General features: G+C 41.3%; 1 protein-coding gene across 1 annotated transcript in view; it reads right to left on the bottom strand.

Annotated features, from left to right (window-relative positions):
• Positions 1–1354: 1354 nt before the first annotated feature.
• arid1ab (AT-rich interaction domain 1Ab) overlaps positions 1355–16110 on the bottom strand; it is an 85353-nt gene continuing 70597 nt past the window's right edge. The window contains exons 12-20 of the mRNA XM_039681119.2: positions 15891–16095; positions 9986–10118; positions 9697–9869; positions 8216–8357; positions 7918–8028; positions 7679–7775; positions 6022–6859; positions 5810–5940; positions 1355–4094 (exon numbers count right to left, since the gene is read on the bottom strand). Of these exons, the coding sequence (XP_039537053.2) occupies positions 2262–4094; positions 5810–5940; positions 6022–6859; positions 7679–7775; positions 7918–8028; positions 8216–8357; positions 9697–9869; positions 9986–10118; positions 15891–16095 (3663 nt within the window). The 3' untranslated portion in view covers positions 1355–2261. The remainder of the gene's footprint in view (positions 4095–5809; positions 5941–6021; positions 6860–7678; positions 7776–7917; positions 8029–8215; positions 8358–9696; positions 9870–9985; positions 10119–15890; positions 16096–16110) is intronic.

Here is a 16110-nt window from a genome sequence, read left to right as displayed (position 1 = left end):
TTTCTGAATTAATGAGTTAATTTTTCATGAGAAAAAAGTTTTTGCTCTATTTTTCTGAATTAATGAGTTAATTTTTCATGAGAAAATATTTTTTTGCTCTGTTTTTCTGAATGAATGAGTTAATTTTTCGTGAGAGCAAAAAAAAATTTCCATGAAAAATTAACTTGTTAATTCAGAAAAACAGAGCAAAAAAAATCCATGAAAAATTAACTCGTTAATTCAGAAAAAACAGAGCAAAATATATTTTTTTCTCATGAAAAATTAACTCATTAATTCAGAAAAACAGAGCAAAATATTTTTTTCTCATGAAAAATTAACTCATTAATTCAGAAAAACAGAGCAAAATATTTTTTTCTCATGAAAAATTAACTCGTTAATTCAGAAAAACACAGCAAAAAAAAAAAAAAATCCAAGAAAAATTAACTCGTTAATTCAGAAAAACAGAGCAAACACTTTTTTTCCTCATGAAAAATTAACTCATTAATTGAGAAAAACAGAGCAAATTTTTTTTTCTCATGAAAAATTAACTCATTAATTGAGAAAAACAGAGCAAATTTTTTTTTCTCATGAAAAATTAACTCATTAATTCAGAAAAACAGAGCAAATTTTTTTTCTTCAAGTGAATGCAATACGCCTCCGTACTTAAGCACTTACCTGAATAGGAGTTATTAGGCTGTGAAGTTGTCCATATCATTTTTGTAATGGCACTAAGGTTCTTAGTTGCGTCACTGTCACATATGTAATACATTTTAGGATTTTGACCTTTAAAGGACAAGTTCGGCATTTTACAATTAAAGCCCTGTTTCTGATCACTAGCATCTGAGCATCACCGTTTACTTCCATTATAACCGCCTTTGGTTCCAACCACAATTGACTGTGTAAAAATATACGGGGCAATGAAAAATGCAGTCCATACATCTTAACATGTATAAATTCATAAACCGCAAAACCGATAATTTATACAAATAAATCAATCAATCACAAGCGTTTTACCAAGATTTAATGTACATTTATTCTTAACACGTGGAACATATAGTATAAAGATTTCATACGGAATAAATGATATTCATTAAGCCAAAAGGGGGGGAAAAGGAATTTACAACAAGATTTTAGCTACATCATCTGAAATACAAATATGAATCCATAGCACTGGAGTCGACTAAGGAAACCGCTGGGAAAGAGGGGGAAACAAACGTGTGTATTGTATCCTCGTATGGTTGGAGTTAATGGACTCGTCTGGTCGGAAACGTGCGCCTCTACAGCTCGAACAAAAGCAATTGAAATGTTATGTGTGAATGGGCAATGTAAGGAGAGGAGGGTGGTAAATAAACACATGGCAATGTGCAATGACAGATCTGTTGAGTGAAACCTTTAATTCGTCAAAGATTAAAAACGGTGAAGAGCGCCATAAGATGAGAGAGAAAGAGTGTAATTTACAACATCATTATATACACTGCAGCCTGGACTGCATCTAGAGCTCAAGACCAGTCCTAAGAGGTGATTTCTTTAAGGGTCAAGTCATACAATCGAGGGACAAAGAAGAGGTCGGGGTGTTGTAGGTTCACGTTACTTTGGGGGGAAAGCCATTTTCTCCTCTCTCAACATGAACTAAAATCATCATCATCATCATTTTTAAAAACTACAGTTTTTTTGCTGCCAAGCCAGCATTATCTCAGTGTGAAACAGTATTATTACAGTATGTTTACAGTTTTAAGGTGTACAGTACAGAAAAAAAGTCCTACAATCTACTGCACAGGCCTCCCATTTACATTTCTGTTCACAGCCAACGACCTGGTTCCTTTAGGGCTAAGTATATATTTAATCAAAGTTACAGCAATGTATACCACACACCAGAGTCTGCAAGTCCATTTAGCCTCCAAGAACCAGATTACGGTCGCCCTTCCCCACCCGGAAGGCGTGTACGCGGGCACGATTTCTCCCCAAACTCACTGTAAACGTGACAGCAACTTTGGTTACAGTTTTCATTTTATTTTTCCTTACAAAAAAGGGCAGCGCACTCTCCCGCAGGCGAGGATCTCGATCGGCGCATCCTTGCAAGTTTCATTCTTGTACGCGTCAAATCCATCGTGACTCAATGGAGCAAAGCAAGGATAGACAGTGGAATCTGAGGTGATTTTGCATAAATAAAAAAAATAAAAAATGAACGTACACTCAGTCAGTTTCGCTGTCGACACACACACACACACACACACACATTAAAAAAAAACGAGTGGGGAAACGCACCATCACCCCCACGGCTGTCACGACTGGCCGATCAGAAAAAGTACGTCACAGATCACGTGGGACACCAACGAGTTCATGAGCGGGGACACCGAGATGTCCAGTAGCCGCGACTCGAACAGCGTGAACTCCGAGTGGTTCTCCTCCACTTTGGCGAGAGCGTGCAGGGCTCGTGCCGCCCGCCGCATCATGTCCACACTGGTGGGCTCGAAGTGCGCCCCCTGCAGGTGCAGTAACGAGCCCTGACTCTGTTGAAACTGCGTGGCTGCAAGACTGTCCTCCAAGAAGCCGAGAAGGTTCCCCACACTGCCTTTCTGCACCGCGATAGCCCGGGCCGCGACGCCGTCGCCTTGCGCCAGGTTAGCTAGCAGCACCACCGCCATTTCCCGGCAGACGGGCACTTTGCGCTCGCCGACCATGCGCACGAGGGAGCCGTAGAGCTTCTCCAAGCGGCTGAAAGGCGGTGTGGCCAGAATGAGGTCAACATTGTTATCCTGGATGCTAAGCTTACTGAGGGTTTCGAGGACGAGCCTCTGGGGAGACAGCGTCCCGTTGAGCCCCAGCGTGGGGAAGGGGTCGATGGCTTCGGCCGAAGGGCACACGGCCCAGTGGAGCAAGCCGTCTAGCAGGGGCAAGCAAATGCTCTCAGGGTAGACGGAGAGGTCCAGCTGACCTGAGATGTTGGCTAACGTCACCAAGCAGTTTTCCCGCAAAACGTCGAGGCAGTCCCACCACCACTCGTCTCGCTCGCAACTCACGCCTTCGTCTTCCTCCTCCTCTTTTTCGTAAGTAACCGGCGCCTGCTTGCGCTCAGGATGCCGATGGTGCAACAGCACGAGCCGGCCGAGTAACAGCAACAGCCCTGGATGCTTGGAGATCTCCTGGTCGTTGCCGGGAATAAAGGAAAGGCTGCGGATGATGTTGGAGACGCAGATGCAGCGGCGCGCGAGGGCGTCCTGCCAATCCGAGAGCGTACACAGCGGCGTCTCGTCTTTGCTGTGCGGCTCGTCCTCCAGGATCTTGATGTTGCGACTCTGCTGTGCGAGATCCATCCCGAAGAGGAACGTGTTTTTCTCCTTGTCGACATCCAGGGTGCCTCGGACCGCCTCCTCGGTGACGGAGCCTCGCCGAGCCGAGAGGACGTCGTCAAACGTGGCCGTTATACTCGCTGGCGTGCTTTTTCCAGGTTGCTGCTCGTCATTCGTCTGCGCCTTCTGAGCGTTATCCGTAACTTGAGATGCCTTCTTGCGCGGCTCGACGTTCACCTTCACCGGGAACCGTTTCAAGAGGTCCGTCTTGCTCTCGAAATGGGTTTGTATATGTTCGGTGGTGTCACCGCCACCCACGCTCCAATGGACGAGGCCGCTATCAAACGCCTGCCGCCGACCCAATTTACTAGTGCGGCCGATCACAAACGGGTCTTTTTTCCTTAATATCTTGATGGGGAGCTTGTCAAATTTACTAGCCTGCTTTGGCCTCTCCTGACTTGTGTCCAGCAATGGGGTGGACGACCTGAGAGGATCTTTGCATGAAGTCTCGTTGGCTTCCCTCTCTTCTTCGTCGTTTGATTTTTCACCCTGCATAGACTCGTCTTTCTCCTGCTTGATCTGGACTTGTGGCGTATGGACCGGGTCCATCTCGACATCATCATCATCATCATCATCATCCTCATCCTCCTCTTCCATCTGCTCTGCCTCTGGCCCTTCCTCATCGGACATCTCAGGGTCAATGGCATCTGGGTCAATCAAGGTACGCTGCCCAGGGTCTCCAACCTCGTACTCTTTCAAGATGCCAAAGATCTCAATGAGGCACCTTCGGAAGTACTCGACTATAAGCTCGAGGAAGCCCGGAAGCTGCAATTGGAAGAGAGATATGTTAGTTGACCAACCTGACCCATCCCTAGTTATGTCATCTGTAATGGTGCGTTCAAACCGGACGTGAATAGCGGAATTAGTGCCATTTGTGCATTCACGCGTTTGACGCGAATTCGCGTCTGCCGCCCGAGTTGAAAAATCTGAACTTTGGCATGAATTCATGCCACGTTAACCAATCAGGAGCCTAGCTGCTTGCTGACGTGGTGAAGTGTCTGGATGCTTCAATATGACTAAATGCATGGTGGGATTATGCACAACAAAGCAAATGTTTTATCACTTTAAACATTATTTCTATATACAAGACATGTTCATTTTTGTATTGAATGTTATTCATTCCATATCTAGATTATATGAAATAGTATTATGATGTAAAGACAATCAACATACAGTGATGTGAATAAGTTTGGGCACCCATGCTAAAGTTGCCTAAAAAGAGGAATAAAAAAATCATCTTTTGGATATTGATCTTAATGCCTTAATTAGAAAAATTAGGGAAAACTCCAACCTTTAAGGACACCAATTTTCTTTGTGAATGAAAAATGTATCAAATGTTTTTCCTTAAAATACAGGGTGCATAAGTCAGGGCACCCCTATGTTAAATTCCCATAGAGTCAGGCAGATTTTTATTTTTAAAAGCCAGTTATTTCATGGATCCAGGATAATATGCATCCTGATAAAGTCCCCTTGGCCTTTGGGATTAAAATATCCCCACATCATCACACACCATTCACCACACCTAGAGATTGGTATGGTTTTATTTCAGTTAGCCTAATAGCTGGTTTGATTTGCATTGAAAGATGATTTTATGGAAAGTACCCCATGCCAATCTCTAGGTGTGGTGAATGGTGTGTGATGATGTGGGGATATTTTAATTTCAAAGGCCAAGGGAACTTTATCATGGATGCATATTATCCTGGATCCATGAAATAACTGGCTTTTAAAAATAAAAATCTGCCTGACTCTATGGGAATTTAACATAGGGGTGCCCTGACTTTACTTATGCACCCTGTATTTTAAGGAAAAAAAATTTTTTTTTTATGATACATTATTCATTCACAAAGAAAATTTGTGTCCTTAAAGGTTGAAGTTTTCCTCATTTTTCTAATTAAGGCATTAAGATCAATATCCAAAAGATGATTTTTTATTCCTCTTTTTAGGCAACTTTAGCATGGGGGCAAACACTTATTCACACCACTGTATGTGCATAAGATCGTGTCTGGACGTGAGAGAGAAAAAAAAAAAAAAAAAAAAAAAAATCACAGGACAAGTTTTGGAAGCTGGCTCTATTTATCATCAAAACAAAAATAAATGACAGCTAGATTAGGTGGATGAGGGCGAGGGTGATCCTCGCTCTGATGCGGGACAACAGGTCATCAAACTGGGCGCGGGACAGGCGGAAGTACCGCTGACAGCGGCCGTCATCCAGCGAGCAAATGATGAAACTAGCCAAACGGTGCGGAGGACACAAATATACGGCGACGATGATCCCCACGCTACTGTTCGAGAGCGGTGACTCTCTCGATGAATGCTCGGTCGACATAAAAACAATGGCCGCCAACGGATTTCGATTCTGACGCGCGTAAATTTCGCTTCAAAGTTTTGTTTTTACATGCGAATTAATTAACTAGACGCGTCAGGCGCGAATTTGACGCGCTATTCGAGTCCGGTGTGATCACAGCATAAAACGTACTGACCTGGTTCAGGTTAAAGTTAGAAATGCTGTTGTCGTCATAGAGAAGAATATTAATGGTATCCAAAGCCCATGTGCTCTCAGCTAACAAGCCTGATTTGAGGGACATCATGACTCGCCAAGCCTCTGGTGTTCCTGAAACAAAACAAAACCCAACTTTTAGAACACTCTACAAGTGGACCAAGACAACAGTATTCATAGGAACGATGCTCTTACCGATATCCTTCATGGTAAGCCGACGACGCGGTTTCAGAAGGGGCTGCGAGGCCTCTATCGAACCTGGTGGGAATGCGACGTCTCTCCGAATCAGAGGGGGCTGCACCGACGGCTGGGCAATGTGTGACGCAGGAACTGGAGGTCCGGCCTTCTGAATTTTCATCCCCGAGTGCATGTATGGAGACTTACTGGGCGAGGTCCTGTTCTCCATTGGTCTTGGCATGGGTGCAGGGCTGGACACTTGTGGAATGTGGTTCTGAGAGGATTGATAGTTGGGTTGTAGAGTTCTGGACATTGGCAGCCCAGAGCCCCCAGGCCCGTATGGGGGCTGACGCTGGTTAACATGGCCAGGCCAAGATCCCTCATGGTTCATGCGCTGATCTGAGGGCATCATGTCTTCAGAACGATTCATGCTGTGGTAGCCTTGACCTTGAGAAGGGACACCAGGGGGCCCCTGGCGATTATGATAGTTTGGGTAGTTCATCTCATTACGCCCAGGCCACATGGGTCCTTGGGGTCCATCGGGGACTGAGGGCACACTCATGGAGCTACCCATCATCTGCGGCTGCATGGATGGCTGGGAGTTTGGACCGCCCATGTTAGGTCCTCGACCTCGATTGGTTAGGTCGAAACCGAAAGGAAATTGGCTCTGTGGGCCAGGTGGGCGTCTGTCGGAGCCTGGATAGGTATTATACTGGTTATACATATCTGGTTGGGACTGAGGTCCACCTGGGGCTTGGGGTCCCTGCTGCTGACCACCAAACGGGTATATGTCCCCTTCATGACGCTTTGCAGGAGGACCGTAAACACCATCAACCGGCCTCTTCTGCGTGTAATTCTATATGAGAGAACGTTTTTTTTTTTTTTTAGATCTCAGGCAATAACACAATTACCAATAATGCAATATTAAACTTCTTTTGGAAATAGGCTCATTTTACCACTCCCCCAGAATTAAACAGTTGGGTTTTACCGTTATCGAATGTATTCGGACGATTTTTTTATATTTAGAAGAATATCAGTAACCAGACAGTTTCTGGTCTCATTGACTTCCATAGTATATTTTTTCCCTTCTATGGAAGTCAATGAGACCAGAAACTGTCTGGTTACTAGAGCCAGACCGATATTATCGGCCGATATTAGGCACTTTCCAAACTATTGGTATCGGCAGTTATAATGGCCGATAAATGAATATTTCAAAAATAAAATAAAAACGAACGAAACACGCTTGAACCATGTCATGAGTGTTGGAGTTGTATAGTTTGTCCATCAGAGGGCACTCTACACCGTTCCTGTTGAGTTGGGCACGATACATACATTGCTTGAATAAAAATTAAAAGAACGTCCCCATCAGTTCTCTTAACTCAAATAAGCATGACAAAATTTGTGACTATCATGTCCAGTTTCAAATAAATAAATAAAATATCGGATTTTAAAACCCAAAAATATTTGTATCGGTATCGGCCTTCAAAATCCTTTATCGGTCGGGCTCTACTGGCTACTGATATTCTTCTAAATATCAGAAAATCGGCTCAGTGGATTCGAAAACGGTAAAACTCAACTGTTTAACTCTGGGGGAATGATAAAATGAGCCTATTACCAAAAAAAAAAAAAAAGAAAAAAAAAAAGGAGAATCCCTTTAAGGTTGTGTTGCACTGACCGGTGGTTGTTGTGGGTACATTCCTGACTGTTGGTTTGGGTATGGTCCACAAGGGGGAGCACCTTGGCCAGGGTATTGATTACTGTAAGAATCATGCCTGCAAACCAAGAAATACATCCAGTTTCAGAAAGCCCCAAAAAGCATGGATGTTCAATAGTGAGTAGCAAACAGTAGAAAATTTTAATTTTAAGCAAATAAACATTTAGAAAGTTTTACGTGTTGTTTAATTAAATCCTTACCTCTGCTGTTGTGGGGGCCGGTTGGGTGAGTACATCCCTGCATCTGCACCAGAAGGCATCATGTTAGGTTGTGGACCCATATTGCCATCTGGGCCCATACTTGAGTCTGGTCTGTAAGGAAATAAATAAATGGCATTTTTAAAAACAGCAACTCTTGGTTAGGTTGTGTTGGAATGTCAAAATCACTACAAAGATACAAAATATTAACACTTCATTAGATTTCAGCAGTGTTTCATTGCTGTGATAAATTCAATGGCTTCATTTAATAAAAATGTAAAACATAAATAAATGCTCTCACCTTCTGTCGTATCCCGGACCGTATGGGTACTGTTGTCTTTGACCCATCGGAATATTGCCCATAGGTCCTGCGGCGCCTCGGTTATATTGCTCCCCCATGCCACTATTCGAGCCTTGATTTGGGCTCATGAACTGCTCACCCGCTGAAAATGCAAGAAGAGAGACACACTGAACATCCTCTTTTGTATACTAAAATATGTACCACCCATAATTCTTATCATGTTGTGTTTACAACATGACACATCATTAGAAGTACAATTTATACTTACAAGGATGATTAGTAAATTTCAGGTTTAAAAATAAATAAATCGCCAAGCCTTTTAACAATTAGTCTTGCTGGGATAAGATTCATAGAGCAGACAATTTGAAATTTTCAAATGTTAGTGTAGCAAAGTACATAAAAACTGGCTACACAGAGTAGGCTCAATATTATAGCAGCAAAACTATAAATTCAGTCCCTCCAGGATTTCACGATTTTTTTTGTGTGATTTTTGCAATCAAAATGACTGATTTTGTGGTGGTAATTTCCAAAAATGTGTGAAAATTTGTGATTTATATATAACATTTACTATAATAGTATTCAGTCCTTCCATAAAAACGCGGAGTTTTTGTGTGATTGTTGCGGGCAAAAATTGATTGATTGCGCGGCCCGTTTTCTTTAAAAATGCGATGGAATATGCGGCATATTTATGTAATTTTATGCGATGAAATTGCAGGAATTTGCAAAAAATTGTGGTTTGATGAAAAAGAGAAAAAAAGTGATTCCCTCAACATCCTGTTCTCACTAGGCTAATGTAAGAGTCATTTCTTATTACTTCCTTTGATAAGCAAGCATACTACATCATAGAAAGTGCTGGGAATATTTAATTTCTCATCTTGTTTTATTTCAGACTGTAATGAGTGTAAATAAGGTGTGGCCCCTTTAAGAGCTCTCTGCAGTGTTATATGTGCGCCTCGAACACCCCATGTCTGTTTGATGCTACTTCTTTTATCTTATGTTGTTTATTAAGTAACGATGTGACGGTAGAACGTGTGACGGACAGTTATACGAGTTCGATTTGTGAGATGTCGATCGCCTCCGTGAGTCTGTCTGGCGTCTCGTAATTGCGTCACTTCATAACGTTCCCATGGAAACGGGGGGGAAATGGCTGCTCTTGTGTGAAGCAAACGCAACATTTTTCAACTTTCTGCTAAGATACATGTGACTTTTTTTGCAACGAAAATGCGAGGATTATGAAATTATGCAAACCCCGCATATTTTGCACGGAAATCGGCAATTTATGCGGCGAAAGTAAATATGCGGACTTTGGCTGATTTTGCATTGAATTCAGCGATCGCATAATCGCGTTTTTCTGGAGGGACTGTATAAAGATTTCTTCATATAAAGTGGGCCAGAACAAAGATGAGAGATAACTAAAAGAAAACAAATTTACAAAAGAGATCCATAATATTACTTTGTAAGGATATGACAAGAAGATTCACCTTTTCTCATACCACCAAAGGGGTCCTTATTCGACTCGTAAGGCCCCATGCGGCCCATCATGTCTGGTCCACCCATACCAGGCTGATAACCTGAATTGGGGGTTACAGAGTTACGCCTGGTAAAAGCTGGATCCCCACCGTCAGCAAACGGGTCCTGTAAGTTCACACTGCTCCTGTGTGAGACATAATGACTCAAAATTAGCTCAAATGAGCGACTGTGGCCCTTGAAATTAATTCTGAATGTCCCAAAACTGATCATAGAGAGGCGTAGTATTGTCATGTACCGTACCTAGCACCAGGCATGGGTGGCATCTGACTGTGCGGTGTTGAGGCAGGGGTAGGGGGCTTCAGGTCACCACCTTCGGCCATTGAACTGCTGGTCGACTGAGGCGTCTGAGGACCCTGTAACGATCCTGATCCAGCTGAGGGAAGGGGGAATATCAGATTTGTCAGTCAGCAAACACCAGAGGAAGTTTAGGTGGACATATAGAGAGCCTCCGCTTCCGGCTCATGGGACCTTATTTTGGAAAAAATATGAATGGTAGTCAATGGCGAGAGACAACTTATCTTTATATTCCGTCTGAACCGTGCCCTCAATTACACATATGATGTTTGTCAATTTAAAAGATAATTCTGAAAGTCAAAAACGTTGCAGTTTGTCATACAACAGAAGAGTAACATTTAGTTTTAAGTGAAAATCGCTCTATGAACTACATCTCCCAGGAAGCGAAACAACGAGTGAGATCCGCTGCTCGTGTGTGTGCGGTCTGGTACAAAACACTCAGGCATGACGGCGTAACGTTATGATTATAACGTAAGATTATAGAAACAATGACAGACGTTAGCCTCAGTAAAGTTAGCTTCATTCATTGGGAGAAAATGTGCACCTTTGGGGTTTGTAGTCTTTTTAATTACGTCTTATAACTCAACGGTTTTACATCAAACTGTGACTTTCTTTACTTTAAACTGTATCTTTTAAATTGACAAACATCATATGTGTAATTCAGGGCACAATTCAAACCAGATCAAAATATTTGTTGTCTCTCCATTGACTACCATACAATATTTTTTCCGAAATAAGGTCCCATGGTGGTCGACCGGAAGGGGAGGGACTTAGGCTCTCTATTGTGCGAATAGTACAGAAACACAATACCAGAAAACAAAATTCCCAAAACATCAAATATGTTCTGAAGTGCTGCGTTTGTTGTTTCTACAGCACTTTTACTGTGGACAGACAGCATGCGACACACTTTCAAGGAAATGTGCTGAGGTCGGCTCATTTGGCAATCTTCGCCAGCCTGAAATCAGCTGCTTTTCATGGCACTTAATCTCATTTGAGGATTTTCCCCCACCGATGACACAGGGAGAGGTGCTCTGCCAGCTAAGTGCTCAGAGAGCAGCATCCGAAGGTTTGAAACTCCTTATCACAGCATGACAGAGTCTCCATTATTACCACTCAGCCGGCAGCTAAGAGCTTACTCATGTGCTGAGAAAGATGAGGCAATACGCCTCATGGGGGTCAGTTGGATCGCTTGAGTACTCAGATAAACAGGCAGAGTCTTGATTTTCATTTTTACGAACCGATATCGATTCTTAAATCTCATGAATCGATTAGTCTTGAATGTTAGATTTGAATGAATGGATCATTGTGTCGCAATAATCTTTGTCCTTTGTCACTATTGATATGAAACAAAGTCTCAATTTTCAAATTACGTCCATTTTCTTTAGAAATTCAAAAACATAAATAGTGTTTTGTCGCTGTGGCGTGAGATCGCTCTGGAGAAGCAGCAGCGCTGATCTCTCTTCCGGCTTAATAATACCAGTCACAGCGCCAAATAAACATGAACGAGCATCTGAAAGTGTGTTAAAGATAGAGTACAACTTATCCAAATCCGGATCATGTCACATTGATTCGCTCAATCAGCGTTTCAACCGTGGAAAGACGTCAGTTAAACAGCTTATAATCAATGTCATCGTCATATTTACCTCAGAAAACCCACATAAACTCGTTAGTCGGCTAGAAGAAAATAACTCTAGAGAGGAGCATTTTGATAAATATATACACCATATTACATATGCATTATAATCTTAATGTTCTTCAATATTTAATGCATATTTGAAAAAATCTGGCAAGTTTTTATGACAGCCACCATTTAAATGTTTATATTTCATATGATTTTCTTATTATAAAAATAAATAAAAGTGTAATTTAAGTGTTTGTATAGCTACAAAACACCTTCATATTAGGCTAATGAAGCCTATAGGCTACAACTAGACTCCCATAGTTTACAGCATTAGTTAAGAGATTTGATTCCCTTGAGAAAATTTGCCATTTATTGCAACTGATATCCAAAATAATCGATATTGAATCGAAATCGAATTGCAAGCTTGTGAATCGAAATCGAATCGAATTGTGAAATTTGTGTCAATACCCAGCCCTATCCTCAAATGCAATTCATAACAAATGAAGCCCCGTTTTTGGTGTTTTGAGTCGTGACGCATCAAATACTGTTTCCAGGTCTCAATTCTTCAACTGAGAATACTATTACAACAGATATTAATGAGCATTATTTTTTTTAATAGCACACAAGACGATATTCCAAAAGTCGGTACCAATAACATTAACATTTCACAGCTAAATCTGCTAGAACTATTTTTCCACCTTATTTAAGTATTAAAAAATATTAAATTCAATGAGTTTAACATAAACTTTGAAGGTTACATGCTGCTTAAAAGTAAAAAGCAACATTTCTAGCAAGGCAAGGCAAGTTTATTTATGCAGCATATAATAGAGAAATGTTTTGAACTCAAACTTCACTGTCTCTTTAAATTTTTGAGTGCTCATGCCAATCCCAACCAACATAATTACATGTTTAAGTAGACTTGAGCCAATGTGCTTGTGTGTCAATGTCAGTGTCAGAGAGTGCAGGGAATGATGACGAGACACACAAACGTGTGTGGATGAACACCACCACATGTTGCAGCTCATCTTGCGGCCAGCTAGAGGACGATTACTACTGGCATGCCTGTTGGATGACTCATACTTTCATTCATTAACTCGTACACACATTGGGGTCACTGCCAGGTCAGACGTAACCGTATCTCACACTTCACACATGCTCTTTAACACACGGCACAATGGCTCAGCCTCCCTCCTCTGGGCAAGGATATCCCTCAAACACAGATAAAGAGGAGGAGGGTGGGAAAAAAGATGACGAAAAACCCAGCTTGACTTTACATATCACTAACCCCTTCGTTCACACACACACACACACACACACACACACACACCCCGATCCCCCTCCCCTCGGCTCAGCCCTCCAGGGGTTTGCCTCTGAATCCCGAGGCCAGGAGAACGCAATCTGCCGGAAGGGGAGTCGGGGAGCTCATGACACTGTGCCAAGCAGACGCGCTCTACATCACACGGGATCCCCTTTAACTCGCCCCGTTTCTCTTGTAATCTTAGTTTCAACAGAACTTACTCTCTTTTTTGTGTTTTTGGATTGAAAAACAGCTGGATGGATATAATGCAGTCTCCTTAAGCATACTTAAAGGGATACTACACTTTTTTTTTTTTGGAAATAGGCTCATTTTACAACTCCCCCAGTTGGGTTTTAACCATTTTCGAATCCATTCAGCCGATTTTCTGATATTTAGAAGAATATCAATAACAAGACAGTTTCTGGTGTCATTGACTTCCATAGTAGGAAACAAATATACTATGGAAGTCAATGAGACCAGAAACTGTCTGGTTACTGATATTCTTCTAAATAGAGCTAGACCGATATATCGGCCGATATTAGACATTTTCTAAAACATCGGTATCGGCAGTTATAATGGCCGATAAATGAATATTTCAAAAATAAAAATAAAAATAAAAACGGACGAATTACGCTTCAACTATGTCATGAGTGTTGGAGTTGTATAGTTTGTCCACCAGAGGGCACTCTACACCGTTCCTGTTATAACGCGCCACATCCTGCAACCTGCTGATCCAGCCAGAGAGAACCAGTTATGCATTATCATAATATTTTATTAAAAACTCATAATTAACTACAAATAACTAATGTTAGGGAAATCTGTTAATATTTTGCTGCGCGTTTCTGAAATAAAAAAAATAAAAAAATACTAATAATATCGGCCGATACATCAAATATTTGTATTGGTATCGGCCTTCAAAATCCTTTATCGGTCGGGCTGAAAATCAGAAAATCGACTGGTTCGGAAATGGTTAAAACCCAACTGGGGGAGTTGTAAAATGAGCCTATTTCCAAAAAAAAAAAGTGGAGTATCAATATCTCCATATATTATATCTATATTATATGCATCAAAAAAGGAGAGGTAGCAATCAATACAATAAATCACTATAAACAACACAAGAAATGAACATCAAATGTTGGCGTTCAAACATTACCAGCTGTATTAAACCACAAAGCAAAACTCCATTAAAACAAAATGTCACATTTACAACCACATGAATCTAGCAGGTTACAGGTGCATTATGGGAAGAGGTTTATGTACTGGCAGTTATCGAATCTCAACTCTGATTACGTCAGCTTTCCTGGACATCATGACAACATTGTACCTGACTCGAAACAACAACGCATTAACCCTCAAATTCATATGCTTCAAACTAGGGCTAAACGATTTTGGAAAATAATCTAATTGCGATTTTTTTAGCCAATATTGCGATTGCGATTTAATATGCGATTTAAAAAAAAAGTTATTTACCTTCTGTATTAGTCGACAAAGACAAGCAATAAATCATTGTACAGTATGGATGGGAATCTTTAGATAGCTCATGATTCGATCTACTTTTTTTCTTATTAATTAATCTTAATAACTCTTAAAATATGTATTTAATTACATGTGTAAAAACACATACTTTAAAAAATAAATATAAAAAAAACATTTAATTAAAGCAATTACATGTTAAGAACTTTAAATAGGCTATATAAAATAATATAGCTTAAAAATATAAAAGCTAGTAAATAAAGAGAAACAAAAAAAAAACATTACAAGCAATAAACAAAGAGTGGTCTCTGTATTTAAAAGTAGGCTGTCTGAATGTTTTTCATTCAAGAGCTGGAGTGATTTCCCCTTAGTTTAGATACGATAAGCTGCATTCACACTAATGCATATATCTCTTTTGAAATTCTAAATGTGGTTTGTCCTGTTGGTTTAAGATATAACTGACCGCGTTTACATTAATTTTGCGTCATAAAAGCATTTTGACATCCAAGTACATTTACCAATGAGTCGCTCACGGCCGCATGCACGAGCGCTCTTCACAAAGCACGCGTTATTATTTTAAAATGAAAGCAGCCTTCTCAGTGATTTTCATGGTTTTAATATACAAGCCAACTGCATTCCAAAAGACATAAATAATGCCTCTGTGAACTGAAGCATTTGTAAAGAAAATTCCCGCGGGAGAGAACGAGCACTGCAAGAGTAACGTTATAACATCAAGCAAAGCGGCAAAACCTGTTCAATGAAGCCCGCGAATGTCCTTGTAATTCGGTTCAATCCCGAACTTTATGAAATAACGTTACTATGTTTTGGAAGGTTCGAGCGGTGTCGTGTGTGTGAGTGAGGAAGAGAGAGAGTGAGAAAATAGAAGCAAGCAGATTCAGAACACCGTTCGTTTCTAAAGCACGCGCAGCGTCATCACGCATCTGTGTTTAAAAACTATAAGCTCATACTCGATTCTGAAATTCTCTGAATCGATCCAGGATTGTTGAGGAGAGGAGAGAATAAATAACACAATAAACTGTTCTTTTCTGAACGCCAGACCGCGTAGCGTGGGAAGTTGATGCTTTATCTTGCAGACTGCTTTTCTCTCGCGTGTCACGTGACCAGTATAATCGCAGCTCTTGCGATTACAAAATCGCGTTTCATCATATCGCGATTTTATCGCAAATGCAATTAATCGTTCAGCCCTACTTCAAACACCGTGGTAATCTTACACCAGAAGGAGAAATGCTGAAAGCAAGCACCAAACCTCACAAACACTGAGAGCATATTTGATGTTTAATGCACAGGGATTGCGGACCAATCTCAAAACACTGAAAAACTAGCATGTGAAATCGGCCTTTTTGCATCACACCTGGTTATAGTATGGCATTGGATTTAGTTTCAGACCAAGGTATTACAACCAAACCAAAAACCCAGTTGTTGGGCATGTCGGCACTGACCTGGTGACGGGGGCTGGACCTTAGCCTGGTTCTTTTTAGGGTCAGTGTTGAAGAAGTCCGGCGGAGGGTCTTCCCCTCGCTCGATCTTGCACTCAAACGCGTAGAGACACTGGATGTACTGTTTCTTTAGAGAGCTGGCCGCACTACTGGATGTGCCCACATTTAGATTAGTGGCTAATTCCCTCCACTTTTTATTCTTGTTCACCTGAAAACAGCAGAC

This window comes from Pimephales promelas, chromosome 18 (genome assembly GCF_988280905.1).
Source record: "Pimephales promelas chromosome 18, fPimPro1.hap1.1, whole genome shotgun sequence".
In the NCBI taxonomy this organism is placed as follows: Eukaryota; Metazoa; Chordata; class Actinopteri; order Cypriniformes; family Leuciscidae; genus Pimephales; species Pimephales promelas.
Note: the sequence above shows the minus strand (reverse complement) of the source record. Positions and strands in the feature narration are given on the sequence as shown.